This window comes from Strigops habroptila, chromosome 5 (genome assembly GCF_004027225.2).
Source record: "Strigops habroptila isolate Jane chromosome 5, bStrHab1.2.pri, whole genome shotgun sequence".
NCBI lineage: Eukaryota > Metazoa > Chordata > Aves > Psittaciformes > Psittacidae > Strigops > Strigops habroptila.
In genome coordinates, this window is record NC_044281.2 from 5,463,611 (window position 1) to 5,490,173 (window position 26,563).

The 26,563-nt window shown below is 45.8% G+C and overlaps 2 protein-coding genes across 4 annotated transcripts in view; both read left to right on the top strand.

Annotated features, from left to right (window-relative positions):
• LOC115608795 (UDP-glucuronosyltransferase 1-1-like) overlaps positions 1 to 22,181 on the top strand; it is a 35,177-nt gene extending 12,996 nt beyond the window's left edge. The window contains exons 1-6 of one of the 3 annotated variants that reach the window (XM_030488130.1): positions 9,604 to 10,072; positions 15,705 to 16,130; positions 18,607 to 18,738; positions 19,005 to 19,092; positions 19,521 to 19,740; positions 21,142 to 22,181. In XM_030488130.1, coding sequence (XP_030343990.1) covers positions 9,644 to 10,072; positions 15,705 to 16,130; positions 18,607 to 18,738; positions 19,005 to 19,092; positions 19,521 to 19,740; positions 21,142 to 21,439 — 1,593 coding nt within the window. In that variant the 5' untranslated portion in view covers positions 9,604 to 9,643 and the 3' untranslated portion in view covers positions 21,440 to 22,181. Of the gene's footprint in view, positions 1 to 9,603; positions 10,073 to 15,223; positions 16,131 to 18,606; positions 18,739 to 19,004; positions 19,093 to 19,520; positions 19,741 to 21,141 lie in introns of those variants that run through there. The other 2 variants (XM_030488128.1, XM_030488129.2) reach the window with 2 other exon arrangements.
• On the top strand, positions 138 to 4,478 carry LOC115609025 (UDP-glucuronosyltransferase 1-1-like). The gene is made up of 2 exons (XM_030488667.1): positions 138 to 881; positions 3,591 to 4,478. Exons 1-2 carry the CDS (start codon positions 138 to 140, stop codon positions 4,476 to 4,478), a joined length of 1,632 nt encoding a protein of 543 aa, XP_030344527.1.
• Positions 22,182 to 26,563: the final 4,382 nt, after the last annotated feature.

Consider the following 26,563-nt stretch of genomic DNA (forward strand, 5'->3'; position numbering starts at 1 on the left):
CTTCTCCCAAAATGACTCTTCCATTTCAGTGTTATTACCAACGTACTGCGATATTTCTTCTTCTGATATCATCTTTAACCTTTGCTGAAGGTGGAAAGATCCTGGTGGTACCTCAGGATGGAAGTCACTGGCTCAGCATGCGCCCAGTAGTGGAGAAACTTCAGCAAAATGGACATGAAGTTGTTGTGGTTGTACCGTCAACAAGTTTGCATATGAAGCCAAAGGAGCCTCAGAATTATACAGTGAAAGTATATCCAATGCCTTACCAAGAGGACCATTTAGCTGCGGTGCTCAAATCATTCATTGATGCCCATTTTATTGAACAATCTCTTTTGAATATCATTATTACAACGTACCAAAGCACCATAGAAATATCCAAGTTGTTTTTCAGCAACTGTAAGAGCCTCTTGCACAACAAAGACATGATGCAGTATCTGAGAGAGAGCAAATTTGAGGTAGTTTTATCGGATCCAACTCAGATGTGCGGACCCATAATTGCTGAGCTGCTTTCAATTCCTTCCGTCTACTTTCTGCGGGGACTTCCTTGTGGTACGGATTCTGATGCCACCCAGTGCCCAAACCCTCTTTCCTACATCCCCAGGCTCTTCATCGGTAATTCAGATAACATGATATTTACTCAACGTGTGAAGAACGTGCTGGTCCGTATGCTGGAGTTGGTTTACTGTAAGCCTTTCTTTGCTCAATTTGAAGAACTTGCAAGTGAGTTTTTCCAAAAGCGAGTGACAACTGTGGACCTTCTAAGCCGTGGATCTGTTTGGCTGATGAGATATGACTTTGTGTTTGAGTTCCCGAGACCAGTGATGCCCAACATGGTTTTTATTGGAGGGATAAACTGTAATGAGAAGAAAAACCTCTCTCAGGTATTAAACTTCATCTTGTTTTTATTGAAAAGGCAAGAACAGAAATGTTTAAGTATCCTTACATCAAAACCTAACTGGCAACCCCTTGGTATTTAAAGATAGAAAGCTAATAAGGAATCCTGCCTAATGCAGAAATGTTATTTCCTAGTATCCAGCAGTCAGATGATATCATATCCTGGAAAACCTAAGCCTCATAAGATATGAGAATTTAAGTGAACGTAACTTTTATGCAAATAATAAGCTTTCTTGTTGAACTGAAGCTCACCCCAACTGTGGTGAGATGCAAATTTTTCTCCCCAACAGAAGCCAGATTTGTTAGCTTCCATTTCGTCTCAGTTTCTTATGCCATATCCATCCTTGGAAGAGCTGTCCTTGCAACCAAAGCCAGTCTTGGAAGACTTGGCTATATTGCTCTGAAAGAGTAGCCTGAGGAACACCCATATGCACAGTCTGCTCTCTGTCTGCCACATGGTGTCCTCCTTCCCCAGCTCTCTCATGGGCTGTCCATTCATACCTCCATATACTCCTTCTCCTTTCACCCGCATAGAAGGTTTTAGGACTTCAGATTTTACCTGTTCATCTTCTAGCTAGTTCTTTTTCTGTCACATCCATCTGCCAGATTGATTCATTTACACCTATGTCAAGGAGTCAGTATCTAACCCCCAAGTTGTATCCTTCCCTTCTTTTATTGGTTATTTAACCAGGTTTTAAGCTTTCCTGGGCATGGATGTCTGCTGTAAATTCCCATCGAGTTTTTGCATACCAACCAGGTCTTTGAATCAGATACAGCATATCCTATAGCAGATTAAAAGGAGGAAAGGCATATTCAAGTACTGCAAATTGTGAGTATCCCTAAAACAGAGTACTGTGGAAGAAAGCCCAAATACCCTCCGCTTTTGTCCAGGTAAGTGTGTTTAGTGCTGGTGCTGGAAGTGGCAGAGCCAATCCTCTTACCAGAACAGTCTGTGGTGCTACTTGGTTCACTCTAGTTGTTCAATTGAAGGACCAGGAGTAGCAGTTGCTCACAAGGCATCTTTCAAAAGGACATGGAGTCAGGAGTGGGCAAGTGTGCAAGGCCAGGTTGGATGGGGCTTGGAGCAACCTGCTCTAGTGGAAGGTGTCCCTGCCCATGGCAGGGGGTTGGAACTGGATGAGCTTTAAGGACCCTTCCAACACAAACCAGGTTGTGATTCTGTGACTCTATGGTTGCTGATTGGATATTAAAGACAACACGGATGTCTGTAAATGGCCTACATGAGACATGCATGACTGTCTTGCTTCATCTGTCAATCTAGCTTGAAAGCATCTTCTTCTAGTGTTCATTTGAGAGCTTTTTCAGAGGTTATGAGCAAGAGGCCTGTTTCTGTGCATCACCTTCTCCTGAGCTGTTTGAAAATGTCCATTCAGTCAAATCTACGTTGTAAATTATTGATATGGCGACAGTGCAGGTGATGAATCTGGCTGCTCTTTTTGGAGGGCAGGTTCTCATTAAGGTCAAAACTTTCCAACCAGACTTGAAGATAAGCTTGCAGAAGCTGCATGTGAAAGCAAGCTCCACGGGTGATGTAGAGTCTTGAATGTCCTGGAGGCACAAATTGTATCCCAAAGGCACTTGCCCAACCACCTACTTATGAACTTTTATGGTGAGAGATTATCACCAACATAAAACCCCAGCAGTTTACAGCTGGAGAAGGACCTGGACCCGCAGAGTTCATGAACTCTCTCAGTCATGAACTGAACTGACATTGGCCATGAACTTGTGAGTTCATGAATTGGAAACGTGTTGTGAGTTTATGTTATCTGAGATACAACGTGAACTGCTATTGTGCAACTTAGTTTTATATCCAGTAGGATAAGAGGTTAGATGGGAGGGATACGTAGAGGTGGGGGAAGATGTTCTGTTGGCTACTTATTGTCCAAAAAATAGATGTTTGCATCAATGAAAAAAAGAAGTCATTTTCCTCAGTTGTACCAATTGGTTTGGGTTATTAAAAAGAAAAAAGGCAAGAAATAGAACTAAGGTACCTTAACATTGCTTTCTCATATTTATCTCTCTTTACTGTAAGTTATGTTTCACTGTACAACCTGCCTCAGCTTCATTAGGAAAGAAAATACTTAGTAAAAAATACCAACTTACTACACTTGGTGACAACTCTGTCAGGCGTCAGCCTTCAGTGTCAGCCATCTCTTCCTTTCAAAACAGAAGAGATGGAAGAACTTGAATACTGGAGGGAAAAGAGCCATTTGGGTGTGCTCTTTGTAGACCCACTACTACCATATGGGGTCAGCAGGGCTTCTGGGCATCCACTCTGTGTATGCATTTCCTTCATGGATCCCCATGCACCTTAGAGCACATTGTCAGTACATGTCAGCAAAAGTTGCTGGGTTGCTAAAGGTAAGAAGTGTCATAAGGCTGAGGTCCTACTGTGAGAAGAAGAAGGCTGAGATATTCAGCTGTAGTTTCAGCTTGCCCGAGCTAAGTGTACAATAGGAGACACATCTTCTTGTGCTCGTGCATTTTGAAGTGCAAACATCATCTCATCTTTTACAATCATTACTCACTGATGGCGACTTCATTGCACGTGAACTTGTGAGCACCCAAAAGGTAGATGCAAGTTGAAAAGGCAGAGATATGATAAGAAAGCGCTGCCAAGTGGGGTGTTTGCGAGGGTGGAGCACAGCTACAAAAGCTTGTGAACCCCTGCTGAGCTCTCTTGTGTGTGGGTTCCTATCCATCCAACCTGCAACATGCTGGTGGCAGTGCTGCTCCTCTTCTTGTGCTGCCTGAGTCCTGCCACTGCTGGAAAGGTCCTGGTAATCCCTATGGAGGGCAGCCACTGGCTCAGTTTGAAGAAGGTGCTGACCGAGCTGAACAAGAAAGGGCATGAAATAGTTGTTATGGCACCAGAGAGCAAAATGCTGGTAGATTCCTCGGGGACATATGAAATGAAAACTTATCCTGTACCTTTCAAAAAGGAAGAGATTGAAGAATCTTTGCACACCATTAGTGAAACTGTTTTCAGCAACGATCCTTTCCTGACCAGGTTTATGAATACTTGGAATAACTTCAAAAAGGGCTCTGCTATGCTTCAAACTGCCTGCCGTTTCTTACTGTACAACAAAGAGCTGATGAAATACATTGAAGAAAGTAAATTCGATGTCATCTTTACAGATCCTCTGACACCCTGTGGACAGATAATTGCTTTGAACTTTTCTATTCCTACTGTTTTCTTTTTGCGGGGCCTCCCATGCGCTGTAGACATTCAGGCTGCTCATGCACCAGACCCACCATCCTATGTCCCACGCCTATTCTCACAAAATACAGACCACATGACATTCTCTCAGAGAGTGAAGAACTTCCTGATAAGCCTTTCAGAGACTTTCACCTGCGATATGGTCTTTTCAGGATTTGAAAGCCTGGCCTCAGACTTCCTCCAAAAGCCAATGACAATTAAGCAGCTTTTAAGTCATGGATCCGTTTGGCTGAAAAGAGCTGACTTTGTCTTTGACTATCCCATGCCTGTAATGCCCAATATGATTTTCATTGGAGGCATAAACTGTGAACAGAGGAAACCAGTATCTCAGGTCGGTGACTGACTGGTAACAAGGGAAGAGGTGTGGCAGCCATCCATACATGATCTGAGTGAGGTTTAATGGTGTGTTTGATATGGATGTTTCTTACCTAAAAACATAATTTAGAGTAACACTTCCTTTATAGCAAATCTACATGAGAAACAGACCAGGAGAGCAGGATGGGATTCCACCTCCTTTCCTTAGGTCTGCTCAGCATGGGGATTTTGTTCAGTGAGGGGATCATGTGCTATGTTGTGTTTAATTCCAGCTGAAGCCAAAGGCTAATATGTTGTAGTGAAGGTTGGTCTAACAGATTCCATCACAAAACCTGGACAGCTGAATTCTCAACTGCCTTTTTAGGAGATGTCCAGTTTGGATAGGGAAACATTGCTGGGTGGTTGCTTGGGCGTCTAAAGGCATGCATGTTAGCTTGTTGGTGCTCATGGTGTCTGTTAGGTTGCTGCTGCATGTGATGCCTATTCTTGCTTGCTTGCGCTGTAAGTAAAACAGCCTCATGTGGAGCTAGAGATTAAGTGGAAAAGAGATACAGGAGGAGACAGCTCTCCTCAGCAAATGATGACTCTGAAGTTAGTGTCATCCAGCAGTTTCAGCAATAAATCACATTGTTTCCTAGAAAGGATAAGGTTTTATCCTTAGTGATTGTTACTTAAAAACAGACAGTCTCTCCTCTATTCTTCCCTTGAACTTCTTTCACTTGCCAGCCTTCCCTGAGCCTTGGGGAATGGATTCTTCCGGCCTATCACCACCCTTCCCCTTGCGCCAGATTCAGAGGCCTTTGTGAAGATGAATGAGTGAAGAATAGGTTTGCATTTCACAAGCTTGGCACATCTTGCCATCAGCCCCCCACATGGCCACTTTTATCAGGGCAGTGCTTTTTCCTATCTGTTCTCTCCATCAGAGCTGCTTAATGGCTCCTCAGGGACAAACCCAGGCAGAAGCTCTGGGAAAGCAGAATTCTGCCTTTAGGCAAGGGCATGTAGCAGCTCCAGCTTCAAATCAGCCTCTCCTCTAAAGACGAAGCTCACCCTCACTCTCATCTTGCTCAGGAGCTAAAAATCATAGTCCAGGAACAGTAATTATTGCAGAAGTATTGATTCTTCAGTCCTGATTTCTTCTTGTCTTCAGACTGTGCCTCTGAATCACACAGTTACATCGTAGGGCAGAAGGAAATCCTGTGGTTTGACAAGTTTATCACAGGTACTTGTTAACTGCTCAGACATGGGATCTTCCTTGTAGCTTTTCATCTGAAGTAGTATCAGCACCTCTTCCTTTTAAAATCGGTTCCTAGCCTGGAACAAGAGGGCTGTTCCTGGCTCCTTCTGTCCAATCTTTCCTGTATTTAATTAGGTACAAGGGGAACTGAGTGGCCTTTCCTTCCCATTGCTCCTGGAAGAAGAAAATAAATGATTGAGAGATGAGTCAAGATAAGAACAAAGTAATGTCATGGATGACAGCACGGATTCGGTGGCTTCCCTTTGCTGATGCAAGCCTCTGCTGCAGTGTTACTTACTGCTATAAATTGCTGCCTGGTGTTACACCTGGCCCCAGTGCTGAGCTATGTAAATCACAACAGCTGAGGTATATAAATCACAGAGTGTCCTCCATAGGATTTGCAGAGATAACGTGCTGTGTAGTGGCATCACTTTTTAATGTTAAATGTAAACTCACAGGCATTTCAGAACAGTCGTCTCTGGAGACGTCCAAATCCTGCCTGGATGCATTCCTGGGCAGGGTCTTCAAACAGATGATCTCCAGAGGTCTCTTCCAACCCTAAAGATCCTGTGAAAAGAAGGAAAGCAAGAAAGCATTGTAATAGCTGCTTTCAGCAAGCCCAGTTACTTCCAAGTGCCAGCACTCTTCAAAGAACAGGGATTTCTTCTTTCAAAGTCTGCTTTTATTATCAGTCTCATATCAATCAGCACAGGGAATCAATCTGAAAGGACCCATTCCCATGGAAGCCTCAGACAAAGCCCAGTTCTGCCCAATCCATGTTGAGTTATCAGGTCCCTTAAATAATTCATCAATGCCTTGAATGGTTACTGGTGACTGGTTTTGCTGGAAAAGCTGGATCATTAAGGCAGAATGTGAGAATTTGGCAGGGGGCTCTTGGTCTACTTAAAATGTGTTAGGCCAGTGCAGATGAAAAGACTTTGGATTTCTAGGAACATGGCTCATGTAAGTGAATACAGTTCCTTAGTGTCTACGGGGGTTTTGGGTTTCCTGTCTCTGTTTTGCTTGACCAGTGGTGGGAAGCTGTTGGTGGTGCCCATGGATGGGAGTCCCTGGCTCAGCATGCGCTCACTGCTGGCAGCACTCAGCCAGAAACAGCACCACATTGTCACTGTCGTACCAGAAGTAAACTTGAACATGAAGGCATCTGAATATTACGTTCTCAAAACGTACCCAGTGCCTTCAACTAGGGCAGAACTGGGAGCAAGGATGCGTGCATTTGCAAAGGATCTTTGTGAGAGAAGACCTTTTCTTCTACAGAATTACTGCGCTGATCTGAGGCAGTCTCTGAAAGGGAGCAAATTTGATGCTGTTCTCACGGATCCTGTTGTACCATGTGCACAAATACTGGCTCTGCATCTCTCTATACCATCCGTTTTCTTTCTACGGGGACTCCCCTGCAGTTTTGGTTTGCAAGCTACTCAGTGTCCAGACCCACCTTCCTATGTCCCAAGAACATTTACAGACAACTCAGACCACAGGACATTTATCCAGCATGTGGAAAACTTTCTCCTGAAGTCATCAGAATCCTTTCTTTGCAATTTTGCCTATTTACCATTTGAACTTCTGGCCTCAGATGTTCTTCACAGAACAGTAACAATGAAGGAGCTCTTAAGCCATGGATACATTTGGCTTAAAAGAATGGATTTTGGTTTTGAGTATCCCATGCCACCGATGCCCAACATAGTTTTTATTGGAGGTATTAACTGGGGAAAGAAAAAGCCATTATCTCAGGTCAGTGACTTCCTTGATAAAATATATTCCTGGAAGGGAGAATGCTGTTTGCAAAGGCTCTCTGTGTGTATGAGTTTGTGGGATTTATATGCGCAGTAAGTTACACTATAAAGACAAAGAAAATAGGTGAAAAACTGGGTTGATTTGAATTCTCTCCCACCCCTGCAGCTACTTATCTGTAGCATTAGCAGGATCCAAGTGGTTTCGCTTACACACTTGTTTCCTTTGGGCTAGGTGGAAGTAGTTCATCACTGCACTCTTGCAAACAAGGCACACACACACCAGTGAGGGTGATCCCTGTCTTACTGTCTCCTGCTGGTGTTTGCCAGAGCAGTACCGTGAACTCAAACCATTTAGTTTACTGTCATAACCGATTTTTAAAATAATGAATCCTTTCAGTTAACAGACCAGCCTTTCATAATTTAGAATCATAGAATCCCAGACTGGTTTGGGTTGGAAAGGACCTTAAAGTTCATCCAGCTCTAACCCCCTGCCATGGGCAGGGACGCCTTCCACTAGAGCAGGTTGCTCCAAGCCCCTCTGTCCAACCTGGCCTTGAACACTGCCAGGGATGGGGCAGCCACAGCTTCTCTGGGCACCCTGTGCCAGCGCCTCAGCACCCTCACAGGGAAGAGCTTCTGCCTAAGATCTAACCTGAACTTTCCCCGTTTCAGTTTGAACCCATCACCCCTTGTCCTGTCGCTACAGTCCCTGATGAAGAGTCCCTCTCTGAAACAGTGTCATAATGCACCAGTCAGCAGCTGATGTGCTGGTTGCTCTGTCAGTCTAAGGCTTATCCTTTCACCACATGGATTTTCTGCATAACTGTTGGAGGTTTTCATAGCTGCTGGCCAGCTCGGAGCATCTGCAATAGCTTACGCCGCCTTCTGAGAAGTTTCCTTACAAAGGGTTTACCTAGAGCTCCAGTAGTGTAAAATGGCCTTAAAATAATTCAACCTCCATACTAAATTATCCTATCGTCAAATTATGACTTCTGTGCAGGACTCGTCATAATTAGGGCTGCTTTTCACAGATTATCATTTCATGCATTCCATGCATTAATGTTGTTTGCTTTCATGACCCTGGGGCTTACTCTTCCCTGGCTGATCCAGAGTGGTGTTTCCGAGTTGCTAATCCAGATTTAAATATAGCTGGCAAAACCTGTTCCCTTGTCCTTCCTCTTTCCAAGCCCTACTTCATCCCTCCAAAAAGAGGCCTCTCAGGGAAACGAACTCTGAGAGCCAGATTTCCATTTTCATAACAGTGTCAAGATAGAAAACTGACAAAGAAACCAGACCTTTTCCCACATGAAGTGTTCATATCTTTCTGATCTTTCGCATATAGAAAATGATTTGGACAGGCAGGAGAGGAGGAGTTTTCTTATGCTGAAAATTCTTGTGTGGCAAATTAGTTGTCTGTTACTTGCCCATGATTATACACTTGCCACACGGCAAGTAAGGCTAAAGATCACCCAGATTAAGGCCAGCACAGATTGCTTCAAAAACGTGGAGCTGGGAATATTCTTTCTGGGCAGCACTCACCCCGTTTCTGCAGAGACATCCCCTGATGCTTAGTGCTCAACCGCAAGTCACAGCAATGCTGGTTCTGCTCCTGTTGTGCTCAATCAGGTATCTTGAGGAGAGTAAGTTTGATGTTGTTTTTACAGACCTTGTAGGCAGATACTGGTGGAACATCTTTCAGTTCCTTCTGTGGTTTTCGGAGTTTTTTTTATGGGTAATGCCATGCAGTTTAGATTTTGAAACCACGACCCAATCCCCCTTCTTACGCCCTCAGAGTATTTACAGACCATGCAGACTGCATGGACTTTCTGCAGTGTGCAAAGAAACTAATCCTGGACATCCTAAATTAGTTTGTCTGTGATTTTGTCTTTTAACCATACACAAAACTGGCTTCTGAGTTCCCCCACTGTGCTGTTATGGTGTAGACTGTGCACCCTAACAGAAACAGATGGGAGATGTCTGGTGTAACTACCCCACACCACCAGCACGCGGACTGGGCTGGAACGAAGCACTTATTATGCAGCCTTTTGTCAAGCCAATGATAACATTTACCACACAGCAAATACCTGAAGGATCAAAAGTTAGGCTGTAGCACAGATTGCTTAAAAGCGTGGAGCTGGTGCTGTTGCTTCAGTGCTGCCAGCGGCTTGCTTTCTGGGTAGCGCTCAGCACGTATCTGGAGAAATGGGCCCGGCTCCTCCACGAGTCCTGGTGATGCTACTTCTGCTCCTATCCGTGCTCAGTTTGGCTGCTGGTGGGAAGCTGCTGGTGTTGCCAGTGGATGGCAGTCATTGGCTCAGCATGCGGGAAATCTTGGACAGTCTCAGGCAGAAGGAACATGAAATAATCGTCGTTGCACCTGAAATCAGTTTATACATAAAGCCCGCAAAGAGTTTTATTATGAAAACGTACCCAGTCCCCTTCACACAGGAAGAGATGGATGGAAGCTTCCAAGCGCTTTCGCAGGATGTATTTGAAGAAGGATCTTTCCTGGAAAGAGTTATTAGAATGTACCAACGGACAAAAGAAACCTCTGCCATGCTCCTGTCCAGCTGTAAACACCTACTGTACAACAATGAGCTTATCAGATATCTTGAGGAGAGTAAGTTTGATGCCGTCCTTACAAACCCTATACTACCCTGTGGGCAGATAGTGGCGGAGCGTCTCTCACTTCCTTCGGTGTTTCTCTTGCAAGCAAATGCCATGTGGTTTAGAATATGAAGCCACCCAGTGTCCCAGTCCCCCTTCTTATGTCCCCAGGATATTCACAGGACATACAGACCACATGAACTTTCTCCAGAGGGTGAAGAATCTAATATTTGACTTCATAAATTATTTTCTCTGTGATTTTGTCTTCCAACCATATGCCAAACTGGCTTCTGAGGTGCTTGAGCGAGATGTCACTGTGAATGATCTCTTGCGCCAGGCTTCCATTTGGCTCATGAAGCTAGACTTTGTTTTACACTATCCGAAACCACTGATGCCCAACATGATTATGGTTAGTGGAGTAAACTGTGCTCACAAGAAGCTAACTCAGGTGGGTTGTGCTCTGTTTTTTCTTGTCATTCCTGCAGGCTTTGACAGACTCTGAAAAGTTGCCACACAGGTTTTGTTTGAATGGTTTCTTTCCGTGGGTGAGAGTACAAGGATTTCACACTGCTTTTGCTTTGCAAAGAGGTGCCAGTACTGGTTTCAGTGAAGGCATCTGAATATCACAGCATAAAGATGGAGAAAGTGTATATGGAATTAGATCTGGAAACTCCCCACTGATCCTGTGCCTCTGCTCTAAGCCAGCTTTGACATTAGACCAGGTTGCTCAGTAGCCTCTTCACTCCAGGCTCTTGATGTGCAAGGCAGACGTTCATTTGAGAAGACCTTTGCTCATTCTGTGGTCCAACTTGTCATTGCTGATTTCCTCTATAATCCTGCCTTTTTTTCTTTAAAGAGGATTTTCTATGTTTTGAATTGTCACAGACTCAGAGAACATTCGTTTGGAAGGTCCTTTGCAGGCCTCTCTGCACAGCTCCTCGTCAAAGCATGTCCAGTGAGTTCAGCTTGTTCCATTCTATGTCTTGTCAAGTTTTGAGTATCTCCTATGACCCTTATAGTGAAAACAATATCTTATATCCTATTTATTATTATTATCCTATTGTATCCATTTAAAATTTTCCATGTTGCAGCTTGTGACTGTTGCCTCTTATTCTGTCACTGTCAACCTCTTGGAAGAGCGCAGCTTTGTCTTCTTTATGCCCTCCTGCTAAGGGAGCTGAAGACAGCAATAAGATCTGTTATCTTTCTCTTCTTAATCCTAAGCAAGCCCATCTTTCTCAGCCCCTTTTTGTACATCACAGTCCCCAGAACCTAACCATCTCTCTGGCTTTTGCTGGACTTGCATCAATGTCTGTCTTTATACTGGAAAGCCCAAAACATGTCTTATCATGTCTTCACATGTCTCCCAAGTGCTAAAAAGAAGAGAAGGATCACCTCTTTCAATCTGCTTGCTGTACTCTTAGTTGTATAGCCCAGGATGCTATTGTGTGTGAGGGCACACACTCAGTACCACTCACATTCAACTTTTTGTCCACAAAGGCCCTGGGTCACTTCCTGCAGAGCTGCTGTCTGTCCAGCTGGAGTGCAGCTTGTCCTGTGCCAGGGGGTTATCCCATTCTAGCAGCAGAAGTTTGCTTTAGCCTTTGCTGACCGCATGACGCTGCTGTTGGCCCATTTCTCCAGCTTTAGAAAGAACTATTCCTCTTAAGTAAGTTTTTCAGATACTGACTTTGCAGAGCAGTGAAATAGGGCTGATTTTTCAGACAAAGCTGAATCTCATGCAGTAAACATGAAGCCTTTTTAAGAGGATTCAAACTGGCCACTCAGTCTAGAAAAGCAGAGATGGAATAAACCTGATAGCTAAGCCTCTGAAACAGCTATGACAGAGGATCCCTGACAGAGGTGTATGTCCTACAAAGTATAATGAAGCTGAAAGGGGACCCAATATGTGGTTTCTTCCAATACTTCACCTAGGACTGACACTGAAATGTGGTGGCAGCAAGCTTAAAGCTAACAAAAGGGAGTACTTCTTCACACCATCCTCCCCCCAAAAATCTGCCTCTCAGCACCAACAGATTTATTTCATTGTAGACAAACCCTATGCATTTGAAAAGGATTTGGCTGGTTAATAGGAGGTGGTTAATACATTCTGACTGCCAGGGTTTAGAGACTTAAAAGAGGTTATCATAGATTCCCCTAACTGGGAGTACTTGCTGTACCATTTTCAGCATTCAACCTTGGCACTCAGCTGTGCACTTTAGCTTTACTTTCTCCTGTTAGATATCTCCTTTTCTTGCCTTTGGAATGGGATGAATTGTGGACTTCAGTCTCTGGACTCATATTCATGTGAAAGGGCTTTTGTGTGTTGCTCAAATGCAGTGAATCAACTCTTTAACTTTTCTAAATGCAACTGTTACCCTTAAGGAGTTTGTTGTTTTTACCTTTCAATGTTGTTTTATATCATTTTATAATAGTGTTACACAGATAATACATGTCTGGCTGAAATGTTAGAAGAGCTTAAAGACTATGTGAAAGTGACTAAATATCAAACGCGAGATTTGAGGGCCTGTTGTATGTTAGCACAGGGTAACATCCGACTGCAACTCTGGGTAGATCTCTGAGTGCATACTGCCACCTCGGGGCGCATGTAATGCTGCACGATAGAGTCCTAGAAGGGTTTGGGTTGGAAGAGTCCTTGAAATTCATCTAGTTCCAACCCACTGCCACGGGCATGGACACCTTCCACTAGAGCAGGTTGCTCCAAGCCCCTGTGTCCAACCTGGCCTTGAACACTGCCGGGGATGGGGCAGCCACAGCTTCTCTGGGCACCCTGAGCCAGTGCCTCAGCACCCTCACCAGGAAGAGCTTCTGCCTAAGAGCTCATCTTATTCTCCTCTCTGGCAGGTTCAAGCCATTCCCCTTGTCCTGTCCCTACAGGCCCCTGCCCAAAGCCCCTCTCCAGGTTTCCTGGAGCCCCTTTAGGCACTGGGAGCTGCTCTAAGGTTCCCCCTGAAGGAGCCTTCTCTTCTCCAGGCTGAACCAGCCCAGCTCCCTCAGCCTGTCTCTACCATCACCTTGTTATGTGAGATCTTTTTCTCTCTGAAACGTGAAAATGCGCACATAGGTACTGCCGCTAACTCTGTGGCACACAAGAACACCTTCTGTCCACCTCCTCTAGTTTTTGATCTTTTAATGTCACCTCGCTGCCAGCTAGAGGAAAAGGTTTTGCTTAAACAGCCTGTGGAACAGGACTATACTGATGTCTGAAACTCCTTCCTCTTAATGCAGTTTCCTTAGATGTTACAGTCCTTCCTGCTGGCTCGCGAGAATCACTTTGTTTTTAACATGCCACATGTAGGACATCCTATCAACATGAGCCTTTTAGTAACAGTATTAACCTTAGAATGTGCTTATCACACCCTGGTACGTTTGGCAAAAGTAACCATTTCACGAACCAGATATCCCATCACTCCTACCTGCTCCAAGACAACTCTTCCAGGCTGCTGCACAGCATGAAGAAATCATTCAGAACTCTCTCCAATCAGATGTGCTTGGTAAAAGGGTATAAAACCGTATCTCTTCTCCAGCCATTGCTCTTGCTCAGCTCCCATTCCTGTATCTTGTTTTGCTTTTGCAAAATTTTGGCATCCACCTTTTCCCTTTCCATGAAACATGCCTTAATGGCAGATGAGATCTGCTTGGTCAGGTACTTCTTTTAAGCACAAATTGCTTTTCAAGGTTTATCTTGAACGTTTTCATGTGTTTCTGCATGTTCTCCTTATCTAAGGACATTGCTTTGTTAAGAGGCACATACTCCGTTTACTCATTGAGTTTCCATTGCATCGTTTGCTGTAAGCAGAAGCAGCCATTATCAAAGGTTTGTCATGGTTCACGGTGAGCATATATATGACATTTAGCATATATTGATGCTAAATATAGCATTTTTTAGCAATTATTTAAGATATGCTTCCCGTAGTAGTATTTGCGCTTGAGCCAATGTGTGAGCGAATACCAGGATGGCATGATTTGGGAGCAGGAATCTCAGGCTCTAGTAGATGATCACAAGACTTGCACTACAAGCAGCTGAAGGGTTTCTCTTCAGGAGAGCTTAGGTGAAGTTGCCTAAGCTATGGAGCTGCCTAGGTATAGCTTAGCTTGTTCTAAGCATATCACTATAATCATAGCTTCTGTGGGCAACCTGTGCCAGGGCCTCACCACCCTCACCCCACAGGGAAGTACTTCTTCCTAATGTCTCATCTCAATCTACCCTCATGGAATGTATGCTATACCTAGATAAATACCAAAATAATTCTAGATCATATAATTGAATATCCCTAACAGTTTGAATACTGATTAATTGCAGGAGATTTGATTGGCCAAAACATGGAAATGTGGAATTAACTCTGCGGATATACCCAGGCACTTGCACTGTGCTGTAGAGCCTGATAATGTGCTTGAATACCCCAAAACCAGGGATATGCAAAGACGTTAGAGGGAGCTCTTTTGCCTCTGAATTTGTGTAAGAAGCAATGTAAGGGAACATATAAGAGAATGATTGGAAAAAGAAGCCTTTGGGATTGTAAGTGCCCACGCTCCCTCCCTGGTTTAAGTCTCCCCGGTGGCTCTGTAAATAGTGCAGATGTCAATGGTTTGTTCTGTTTTTCAGACCACAGTGGTGTTGCAACAGCTGAAGTTATTGCTAAGATTGCACCATCACACATACTACTGTAGACTCAGGGCTTTCATTTTGATAACTGCTATGATATAGAAAGAAATCTGAAGATAAATCTTACCAACCCACTCTATATCAGATCTCTGTTGGTCATTGCTCCTTGGTTAGCCTCTGAGAGCACAAAGTATTCCAAAGGTTAAGCTTTGTTCTGAGTTTTGTGTCCAATCAGCTGAGCAGACTCAAGGCAGGGAGTTGATCATTAACTGGGTGTTAGGAAAACAGTGATTGCTGGGTCAGGTGTTACCTCCCATTCATGACTTTTGTTCAGCCTTTCAGTGCCACATGCTCCCTCTTGCATTTGAATCCTCTCCTGTTAATTCAAGCATCCAGTGCCCAGTTACTTAAAGCCTTCACTACAATGACAAACCCAATCTTTACTCACAGTTAAAAATTACGCTCATTTCTGCCTACAAAAATCCAGCCTGTTAAAAATTAAACCCCTCAGTTAAGATTAAAGCACAAAGTACCCCCCGATTCATTCTCGTCCCCTGCAATAGTTTGGCGGCTCTTTAAAACTTTGCTGACAGCAGAAGGGAAATGGCTTCTTCAAATGTGGGATTTCATTCTCTTGCCTCCTGCCTTGTGTTTTTCCTGCTCCTGTGGACCTTTGCTGAAGGTGGAAAGCTGTTGGTTATACCTATTGATGGCAGCCACTGGCTCAGCATGCGGCCGGTTGTGGAGCGGCTCCGACACAGGGGACACGAGATTGTGGTGCTTGCGCCAGAGATAAACCTGCGGATAGGTTTGTCAGGGCATTATACCATGAAAACATACTCCGTGCCTTACACCAAGGAGTATGTGGAGGCAGAGTTTAAAAAGCTGGGCCATAGGAGTTTCACACCTCAACCCTTCTCAGAAAAATTCTCCAATTTGGCAAATATCTCATCCATGTTCTTGGATTCCTGCAAACGTCTCCTGTCTAACAGAGAGCTGATCAAATCCCTTGGAGAAAGCAAATTTGAGGCTGTCTTTATGGATCCTTTTTTTCCATGTGGACAAATAGTGGCTGAACATCTCTCCCTCCCTTCTGTGTACCTCGTGCGGGGACTGCCATGCAGCCTAGACTTCCACGCTACCCTCTGTCCACATCCTCCTTCCTACATTCCCAGGTTCTTCACTCGCTACACGGACCGCATGGGGTTCCTCCAGCGTGTGGGCAACCTCCTCGCTAGCCTGAGCAGTTCCCTGCCTTGCAGCTTCCTTTATTCACCATATAACAGTCTGATCAAAGAATTCCTCCAACGAGAGGCAACAGTGCTTGAGCTCTTAAGCCACGCCTCTATTTGGCTCATGAAATATGACTTTGTGTTTGAGTACCCCAGACCCTTAATGCCTAACATGGTCTTGATCGGAGGCATAAGCTGCACTCAGGAAAAAGCATTATCTCAGGTAAGTCTCCTTTTTTCCCTTTAGTTTAGCTCTAACTGCACTGCTTGTTCTCACCATGAGACAGAGCTCCTGGCAGAAAGAACGAGGTGGAAGGAGCTAGGAAAGCAAAACACTTTGCAGCTCTGCATCCTTTGTGCAATAACCTCCTCTATAACTACCTGAAAGAAGGTTGTAGTGAGGTGGGGTCGGTCTCATCTCCCAAGTAAGAAGTGACAGAACAAGAGGAAACGGCCTCAAGCTGCGCCAGGGGAGGTTTAGACTGGAGATTCGGAACAATTCCTTCCCCAAAGGAAGCTGCCTATTTCCAGTGATTTTGGTCTGTGTACCAGCTTACAAGACTTGGTGCTAGCTGGGACAATGCAGCAACCACAGTCCTGATGGATTTCTGCAGGAATTCCAGACAGTGAATGGAATCCCCAGAACCCAGCTAGAGATCTGCTTCTTTTGTGTCAAATACTCTGTCCCAAAACTGTATTTTCCTTGAACTATGCCAAATATCCTAAATATGGCATATTTGCCACTTTCCACTAAGAAATCTTCCTCATTCTTAGTGCTTTCTCTTATTCTCAGGTATTTCAGAGATGTGGCGTGTGGCACCCTCCAAGAAGAGCAGATGCTAGTTAAAAAGACTACTAAACCAAGGTTATTTTAGGTGATTTTCTATTCCCAAAGCAGGGCTGCAAAACATTCCCTAAAATTAGTGGCACTTCTGAGCAGGAAGTCGGACCTTCGCATACAAAAGCACTCAAAGAACAGAGTAACACTGATGTGACTGGTCCCACAGAATATAAATAGGGCTAAACAGGCCTTGGAAGAGCTCAATGTGTTCCACTGCATCCGGAAGTGCAGGAAGCAAGTCACCCACTGCCCAAAGAATTCAGTATGAACAGCACATTTGTAATGTGGGGAGGATTTTGCAGTTCCCAGATGTCTGGGAGTTTATACAGAACCAAGTTGAGAGTTCCCAACCAGGCATCTAATGGAGATGGAGAGCATGTTTTCAGAGAAATCTAGTAAGAGAGAACTAAGCCCTGAAATGAGAGTTACAATTCATCTTTGCCCCCAGGAGAGCATCAGGTCTGCTCTTCAGGGTGCAGCTATCACCAAACCTTCAATGGCTCCTTCTGTTTGGGATCCAGTCTCAAATGAAGAGCCAGGGCACTCATAAACAAAGAGAGTCACTCTCGGTTATCCCCTTTCAGACCCTAAAGGTGAAATTTCAACAGACTTACAAGAACATTTAGTTCATTTTAGTGCACCCATTTAACTCTGAGGCCTGCAACAATTCCCTCTGGTTTTCTTTCCTTCCTGGCTTTACCAAATAGTTCTCAATGGCAAAGGATGCTCTAGCCTTTGGCTGGTTTTATGCTTCATTAGAATCCTTCTGTTCTTGGATTCAAGTGACACATCTAGTCCTTCTATTAGTTAAACCAACCAACCAAAACAGATTAAAAACCTGGCAGTGGTTCAATATTGCCATACTCAAAGCAGACCCAGTAAATCTAGGTATTAGAAGTTACAGCTATCTGCTACCAGAACACCTTTAAAACCAATCTTCATTCTCTCTTGCAGCTGCGTGGTCTGAAAAGAAGAATATTAGCTCTAAATCGAGAGCATGTGATTGCAATAAATGGGAAAATAAACCACAGTGTAGTTACCTGGGCATTGGTTGCCAGGAAAAGCCTGATGATGACTTCATCTCCTTGACTGCTCCAGCATCTTTTTTGCTGCACAGACACTGATGTCTTGGAGCAGGCAGACTTGCTACAGGACTGGTTTAAAGTCAATCTTTTCTCGTGTCCCTCCTGAATCCCGGTTCAGGCTACAAATCTGCAAACACTCAGGCACCTCCTGAACTTTGTTCAGCCACATGTGCCCATTCTTTTTTTCCCTGGGACTCATTTTCATACAGAATCATAGAATCTCAGCCTGGTTTGGGTTGGAAGGGACCGTAAAGTTCATCCAGCTTCAACCCCCTGCCATGGGCGTGGACACCTTCCACTAGAGCAGGTTGCTCCAACCCCCGCCCAACCTGGCCTTGAACACTGCCAGAGATGGGGCAGCCACAGCTTCTCTGGGCACCCTGTGCCAGCGCCTCAGCACCCTCACAGGGAAGAGCTTCTGCCTAAGATCTAACCTGAACTTCCCCAGTTTCAGTTTGAACCCATCAACCCTTGTCCTATCACTCCAGTCCCTGATGAAGAGTCCCTCTCTGCACCCTTGTAGGCCCCTTTGGATACTGGAAGCTGAACCAACGCCTCCATGCAGCTTCTCCAGGCTGAACAGAATATGGATATATAGAGAGATATATGTAGAGATAGGTGGAGAATATAGATAACTAATTTTCCTGATCAACATTTTGTTGTGTTGACTGCTTATTTTCTTACTTTTCCTGACAGTTTTGTGGGAACGTGACAGAACTTAAGGCATATGACATGAAAAGGACTTTGACTAAGGATGTGCTTTGTGTTGGCAGGAATTTGAAGCTATTGTGAATGCCTCTGGAGAACATGGCATCGTTGTCTTCTCCCTGGGCTCCATGGTCTCTGAGATTCCTATAAAGAAAGCCAAAGAAATTGCAGATGCCTTGGGAACAGTCCCTCAAACGGTATGGTTTCCCTCTTCTCCTTCCAGCACAGCAATCCAACATGGTTTCCAAACACAGTCCATGATTACCTTCAGCTTTCAGTGGGCTTGGTCCTTGCTTCTTTCTCCTGCTCCCTGATGCCACAAGAAAATATCACCCAGCTATTCTGCACAACAAAATGGGGTTTATGCACCATGGATGTTTTTCAGCTGTGCTTTTCAAACCCACTGAGGAGCACCAAGAGGCCACTTGCTGAGAACTGACATTTTGCTTACTTCTTTTGCAAGGTTTTGTGGCGATACACAGGACAGGTGCCCCCCAACCTGCCCAAGAATGTAAAGCTCGTCAAATGGCTGCCCCAGAACGACCTTCTAGGTAGGTATGAGATACCTTGAGTGATACCAGCATGTTGCTTTGAATCCCATACTGCTGCTGTAAGGCACCATTAGCATCATCTCTACTAACTCCCTGTATCGCTGTGGGTCACAGGTCTTCCTTAACAAGCTTTGCTCTTTGAAACAGAGCTTGTCTCTTAGAAATTTATCTGATTGCACCTTCAAAATTGTTGACTTATGAAATAACTCTGTTTGGAACATTGCCCCAACACATGACTCCCCTTAATATCAAAACCGGGGGTCTTTATCTCTGACTAGCCTGCAGTCCTAAGTCATGATGCACACAGCAACCCAAATTTCTTGACTGACACCTACCAGTGCCATTTTTTTATGGCAGTTTTTCCCTAAGAATGTGTTACTGTGACTTCCTAAATCAAAGAACTGAGCAACTTTTTCTTTCCTCCACAGCTCACCCTAAGACTCGTGCCTTTATTACCCACGGAGGCTCCCATGGCATTTACGAGGGCATATGCAATGCAGTGCCAATGGTGCTAATGCCTTTATTTGCAGACCAGATGGACAACGCCAAGCGAGTAGAGTCGCGGGGAGCAGGACTGACACTGAACATACTTGAAATGACTACAAAGGACATATCCACTGCTCTGCAAACAGTTATTAATGACAAAAAGTCAGTAATAGAAACACAGCCTTTCTCCTTCTACCCTGTGTAACACCAGCATGCCAGCTTCCAGCTTAACAGAATGTTAATCTGTTCTTATATGCCTTCTTATATCAAAGTTACATCACTGAGAGGCTGATATGCTGGCCCTGGGTTAACCTCATCCTGCCCCTTTAACAGCACTGTCCTTCTCAGTGCCCAGGAATAGAAGCATTAAGTGACAAGAAGATCTGAGAGGATTTGGGTATCAGAGAAGATGGGGTATATATGCAATGGAAGAATTCAAGTTGGCAAAAGATGAGCACAAAGCCAAAATGACCAGGCAGTGATGTAGAGGGCTTTCATCCAACATGGCAGAAATGGCAATTGGGAAGGGAGATGTGGCAAACTGGTTTTGTTCCCCAAATTGGTGGTGGTGTGAGCCAGTGGGGAGCCTGAAAAGGTTGAAAGGCTCAGCTGCCTGGCTGATGTTCTTTGCATGAGGCTCTCCCAGAGATGCTGTCTGCGCAGCAGCAGCAGGAAGGAGGCAACTGGCGGTGCCTCAGTGTAGTTCAGAGGCTGTGCTACAGCAGGAAGCATTGTCTTCCAGCTGGCAGGGTTTATTAAACAGACCTCATTCCTTTTACAGACTGGCTTTCTCAGTCATATCCCCTCCCAGTGCTCATATGAGCACAGTGAGCTGCTGCCTGGCTTGGCAAAGCTGGACAATTCCAGCATAGAGCTGAAGAAACATGCAAGAGTATGCTGAGGCAGTACAGGGAACTACTCTAGACACCATAGTAATAGTCAGCATGCCCAAGGTGTTTTAAGGCATCATGGTGAAGGGGAGCTTCAAGACCCTCCTGTCATAGGCAGGGAGGTTGCAACTAGGTTATGTTAAAGTCCTTTCCAACCCTAACCATTCTGTGATTCTATGATATACCTCCTTTTCCCTGCTTCTCTGAGGGCTTCTCAGTACTTGGCATCCTCTTCCCCATCATGTTTCCAAGAAATGTCATCTTATTGCTATTGCTTCCTAACCAGTATTCTTAAAGCAATGAATACAACAGTAGTAATAATAATAATTAATAATAAGAAAAATAATAATGCACCTTGATCTTGAAAAACTGAAGGCTTTTCTATACCCAGTCACATTTCAACCAGATGCCTTCACCCCAGAGATTTTGACGACAGCTCAAACTAAGCTTTTACTTTTTCCTCTTTCCTAAAACCTTTCCCTCTGTTTTTGCCATTGAAGGCACCACTTTTCTGGGGCCATATCCTTCTTATGGGGAAGGTGGGATGGTGGGGAAACACCACCACAGAAGTTCCCAGCGGGCTATGAGTCAAATGACACCGTGTCCCTTTTCTCTGGGGTCACAGTCTCAGAAGCATAAGTCATTGGAACCACTGAACATCTTGTCTTGACAGGTACAAAGAGAACATCAAGCGTCTCTCAGACCTTCACCTCGACAGGCCCATCCACCCCATGGACCTGGCTGTGCACTGGGTAGAATTTGTAATGAGACACAAAGGAGCCCCACACCTCCGACCTGCTGCTCATGACCTGAACTGGATCCAGTACCACTCCCTGGATGTCTTCGCCTTCCTCCTCATCGTGGCCCTCCTCTCCCTCTTCATTTCTCTGAAGTGCTGCCTGTTCTGCTGCCGCAGATGCTTCTCTAAGAAGGGAAGAACAGGAAAGCCAACCAAATCCAAGTCCCACTAGCAGGTGAAACCAATGGTAGGAGATAAGCCTCTGCTCCAGACCAGATGATCAGAGAACATCCCAAATTTCACTGACTGCTGGCTTTTGGTCAAGAAATAAGAGTTCCTTTAAATTAGCACCATGGGAAGGGTTGTTTCACTGGTATAATTGTTGCCTTTAATTAAGAATTGGTTGTTAAATTTACTTTGTGTAGGAGTGCTTCAGTCACTTGGGAAGATATCAGTGTGAAGTCCAAGGCTTCTGGCTTCCACATCTTGGCGTACAGAGGACTCACGTTGACTTCTTTTTTTTACCTCTATATGCAATGGAGAGATATATATATACAGGGATTTCATAAGACTTTGCTTCAAGGGCTTTAGGAGAACCATCTGCTCTAGTTTAAGGCTGTCAGGTTTACCAAGCACTTTGAAACCTTTGTGTAGCTGCTGTTGTAGAAGAGGCAAATGTTATACACTGACGATACGTGTCACATAAGCCAGCTAAATGCACATCTTCCATGGGTTTTGTGTGTGCTTACAATCCCCTGAACAAAACTAAGGTTTTGGCAGGGAAGTCATTGTAAAGCCACTGGTGTTTCACCCAAGTTCCCCATGAGGCAGAGTGCTGTATCTGGAGCTTACCTGTTGGGTGATCAGAGCTTTGTAAGCATTGTTTATAAAACCCAATTGATGTACTTGTTGTAAGTGTTGCTCAGGTAAAGACCCAAAGCCCAGCCTTACAAATAAATCCCCAGTTCTAACAATAATGGCTCTTGTGTTTTCTAACTTGAGAGATATGGGGCTGGAGAAGGGAAAACTTTTTCAATCATGGGGAGAGAGCTAGAGAAGCCTCACGGTGTGGAAGCTACCTCGATGCACAAAAGCCAGTTCTCAGCATCACTGCTTGGTGACTTGGTCCTTGCTGAGAGGGTACATCTTGAGGCTGCCACAATTCCTACTGCTAAAAAAATTAGAAAAGACCTTAAAGTTACTAGTGAGGGCTCAAAACAGGCTGGAACATCCTAGTATGTCATGGCACAGGCATCCTGCTATGTACTTGCTGCTGTTCTTTTCTATTGCTGTTTGAAAAAGCAGGTACTTCAGTGGGAGCTGTGAAGCTTAAGAAGACAGTCCCTCTTCTCCTCAGCCTGTCCCTATTGCAGTGCCTGATTTCTGAGGGCATCCATGCCAATGCAACCTGTCCAGGACCTTTTGCTTTTCATCTTCTGCCTTTGCCTCCCCTCCTCCTGCCCCAGGTAAACAGAAGGAAACTCTTCTTTGGGTCACAGAGAGAGCCTCCACTGTGCCTGACAGCTGACCTGCTTTTAAGATGCAGCTATTGCAGCTCCACACAGTTCCTGCAGTGACATCTCTGGCTGCCCCCATCCAGTGACTTTCTCTGCGTGGACAAGAGAAACCCCCCCCTTGATTTCAGATCAGATGAACAGAGTTAAAAAGAATTAATCTTAATTGGATTTGTTGGGGTTTAACTCAAAACCCTCTTGTGTAAGAGTACAAGAAAGGGATGAAGGCTCAAAATGCTCATCCCATGTCTTCTGGAAAGAACTTGAACACAACTAAAGCAAAACAGCAGCAGAAACCAGGTGTCCTCTTCTCCTTTTCCCTTTGCTCTCCTTAGCCTCACCTCTTTCGTCCTGCTCTTTCTTTTTCCTTGGAAAAATGAAACAGAGAGAAAGGGCTTGAGGGGATGTGCAGGGCCAGGACTGGACAACAGTCCCGTTGTGTTCAGTTTCAGCTGTGCCCAGCAGAGGACAGTCAAATATCACTAATGGTATCACTGACGAGAAGGAGCAAGGAGAACATCCTTCCCCACCAAGGCAGAGCCGCTGGGCTAGGGGAAGTTATAGCGACTTGTTCACCCATCTATGCTCCATGAATATGGCCCCTGCTGCACGGGGATGGATTTCAGAGTGAGTGAGGAGCCAGAAGGTGTGGGACAAGCAGCTCCGGTGCAGAGAAGAGAACCAGAGGGGCTGTAGCATCACTGCAACGTGGCCCTCCCAAACCTTCTCAAGGGAAGAGTTAATCTGGGGATGCTGTCCTATCTTAATGCCCCTTGAGTACCATATAGAATCCCAGACTGGTTTGGGTTGGAAGAGACCTTAAAGCTCATCCAGTCCCAACCCCCTGCCACGGGCAGGGACACCTTCCACTAGAGCAGGTTGCTCCAAGCCCCTGTGTCCAACCTGGCCTTGAACGCTGACAGGGATGAGGCTTTTGTCTCCCTAGGTTTTCTGTGCAGCTACTCAGAAGAGAGGGTACCCTGGAGGCCAACTCTGACTGAACCCAAATAAATCCATTTCTCTTTTCACCAGCATATTCAGCCTTTGTGACTACTTCTCCAGAACATAACAACAAATGATTTTGTAGCTAGTATTTAAATTTCCCAATTTCAGGCATTCAATTTGATCCATTTTTCCATGTTTTTATGATCATTTCTAAGGGCTTCAGAAAGTCATTCTTGTTTCCTGTTACCTCCACTGGTTGAACTCAAGAACTGACCAACTGCCACTCTCCCAGAAATACATAGAGCCACGCTGCCCCTTAAGCAGAACAGAGAGTCCCAGGCCCCTGCTTCTCTTCCTGGGAGAAGGAGAACTCATTGGCCACAACACATCTGTAAGTAACAGAGCTGAGAGTGGGTCACTTACCAGCAGGGGAAACTGAGGCAGGGAACGACCACTGCTCCTCTCCCCGAGCTGTTCAGTCTCCACCTCGCTCCAGGGTTCGAGCTCAGCCTGAGCTTTGGCAGCAAACCCTTAAATGTCTTCTTTTAAACACCTGCCAACAGACGGGAGCCAAAATCCCTTCTCTGCCCTTGCAGAAAGGAGGCACAAACTGATGGTCAAATGGTTGATGCTGCGAGGGCTGGAGCAGCTCTGTTCTGGAGCCAGGCTGAGAGAGCTGGGCTGGGTCAGCCTGGAGAAGAGAAGGCTCCTGAAGGGGAGACCTTAGAGCAGCTCCAGTGCCTAAAGGGGCTCCAGGAAACCTGGAGAGGGGCTTTGGGGAAAGGCCTGTAGGGACAGGCCAAGGGGAATGGCTTTAACCTGCCAGAGGGGAGACTGAGATGAGCTCTTAGGCAGAAGTTCTTCCCTGTGAGGGTGCTGAGGTGCTGGCACAGGGTGCCCAGAGAAGCTGTGGCTGCCCCATCCCTGGCAGTGTTCAAGGCCAGGTTGGACACAGGGGCTTGGAGCAACCTGCTCTAGTGGAAGGTGTCCCTGCCTGTGGCAGGGGTTTGAAACTGGATGAGCCTGAAGGTCCCTTCCAACACAAACCAGGCTGGGATTTAGTGGCTCAGTGAAAGAAGAGAGGAGAAAATCTTTATTCTTCTCTGTCTTTCTAGTGTAGCTTTCCAAGCCAGGCACTAAACAATCTGGTGCCATGTTCGGGAGGCCTGGTACGGTGCAGAGCTGCCAGCAGGGCCATAATGGAAGTAGACCAGCCTCTCCGGGGTTCTTTTTTGGCTTCGGGTGGATCCAGCTCCATGGGTTCTTCTTGGTTGGTAGGTGGATCCACCTGCATGGCTGCCAGAGGGGAGATTGAGATGAGCTCTTAGGCAGAAGTTGTTCCCTGTGAGGGTGCTGAGGCGCTGGCACAGACTTTTCCCAGAGAAGCTGTGGCTGCCCCATCCCTGGCAGTGTTCACGGCCAGGGGCAACACTGAGCTTCTCCCACTGCCATGGGAGCTCCAGGCAGCTCTCGGGCTCCTCCATCTCCCAGCTTGTGCGCCCAAGACAAAGCCCGGCCCACAGGGGCACAGCACTCAGAGGGGGACTCGCCTCCTTCCAAGTCTCACAGAGGGTTAAATAAACGTGCTGTTATTCAAGGGCAGAGCAAGAACCAGCAGTGACCTCCCAACAAGCACCCCATCCTCCTCCCCTGTGCAGGGTGCTCAGGGCAGCCACCTGCACATGGGTCCCAGTGCTGCCTTGGCCTGCCTGCTCCCATGTTGATGCTCCCACTGCAATGACTTCACTTGATCTAAGAAGTAAATACTTGCTGCTGCCAACAGCCAGCCATGATCCAGTTGTCACAGGGGGTGGCATGGGAGTTCCCAAACCCCCTTTCAGCCTTGTTTCCCCACTGGGGGAAAGCACTGAAAACTCAAGGTGAGCAAATGTGGAGCAGCGGCGAGGGGATGCGACCTGCCAACAGCAGCACCAGCCCCATTTAATAACAAAACAAAACAAGAGAAAACAGCAACACCCTCACCCCCCAAAAGAAAACATCCCAAACCCAAAACCCACCACACAAAATCCATGTGCATCCACAAAGCTGCTTCAGGATTGCAGGCACCATGTCTGGGAGCAGTGCAGGGTGATGCTGGGGGCTGCAGTCAAGGCTGCCCCACCTCGTGCCATGCCTTCTGCATCGTTCTCTGGAGCTATATCCCCATGCAGCATCCCAGTGGGGTTTGGCACTAGAGATGTCCCATTCCATGACATGCTGCACTTGGGCCAGCTCCAGGCCCCAGGCAAGAGGTGGGTGTCAGGGCTCTCCCTATAAGCTGATGTTGCACATTGCTTTGACAGGTACTAGCAAGCACTCCCAGCATCAATTCCCTTCCCATTAAGGACAGGTGAAAGGTTTCATACACCAGATCTGATTGCTTACAGTGATAAAAGCAAGTCATCAGCACAGGCTGTTCAATCACCAGCAAATCCTAAATCCCCTCCAGCCAGATACTGGCCGGCTTATTCTATGGCATGACCCGGCTCCAAAAGCCAGCCTGAACAAATGGAGCAGATTTCCTCCCTGACATGGTACCAGCCTTATGCTGGGGGTGACATAGCCCCCTTGGCTAAGGCAGAGCCAAGCAAGCTGCATCTGTTACCGAGCATCCCTCCCAGCAAGGGACCAGGCTTTGCAAAGCATCTGCTGGAAGCTTTAATTACCTCAGTGGGGGGTAATCAGAGCAGGGCAGAAACCTGGGGCTTGGTATCTTCTGGAGGCTGCTCAAGTAGATGGTGGGGGTGTCCCTTTGAGTTTTGGCCACAAATGGTTGAACTCCTTAAAGTGGGTGCAAAATGATTTCAGTGTACAGAAAGGAGCCAGTGATGGGCAGGGGGAAGAAGGGGAAACCACAACCCAGCACTGAGCAAGTCTGGTGAGCAATAACAAACCTG

Excerpts from the sequence above, each read along its gene's own strand:
- LOC115609025 (XM_030488667.1), top strand. The coding sequence starts at position 138 with ATGCGCCCAGTAGTGGAGAAACTTCAGCAAAATGGACATGAAGTTGTT. Across the intron at positions 882-3,590 it reads AGAAGAAAAACCTCTCTCAG|CTCTCTTGTGTGTGGGTTCC; the intron begins GTATTAAACTTC and ends ACCCCTGCTGAG.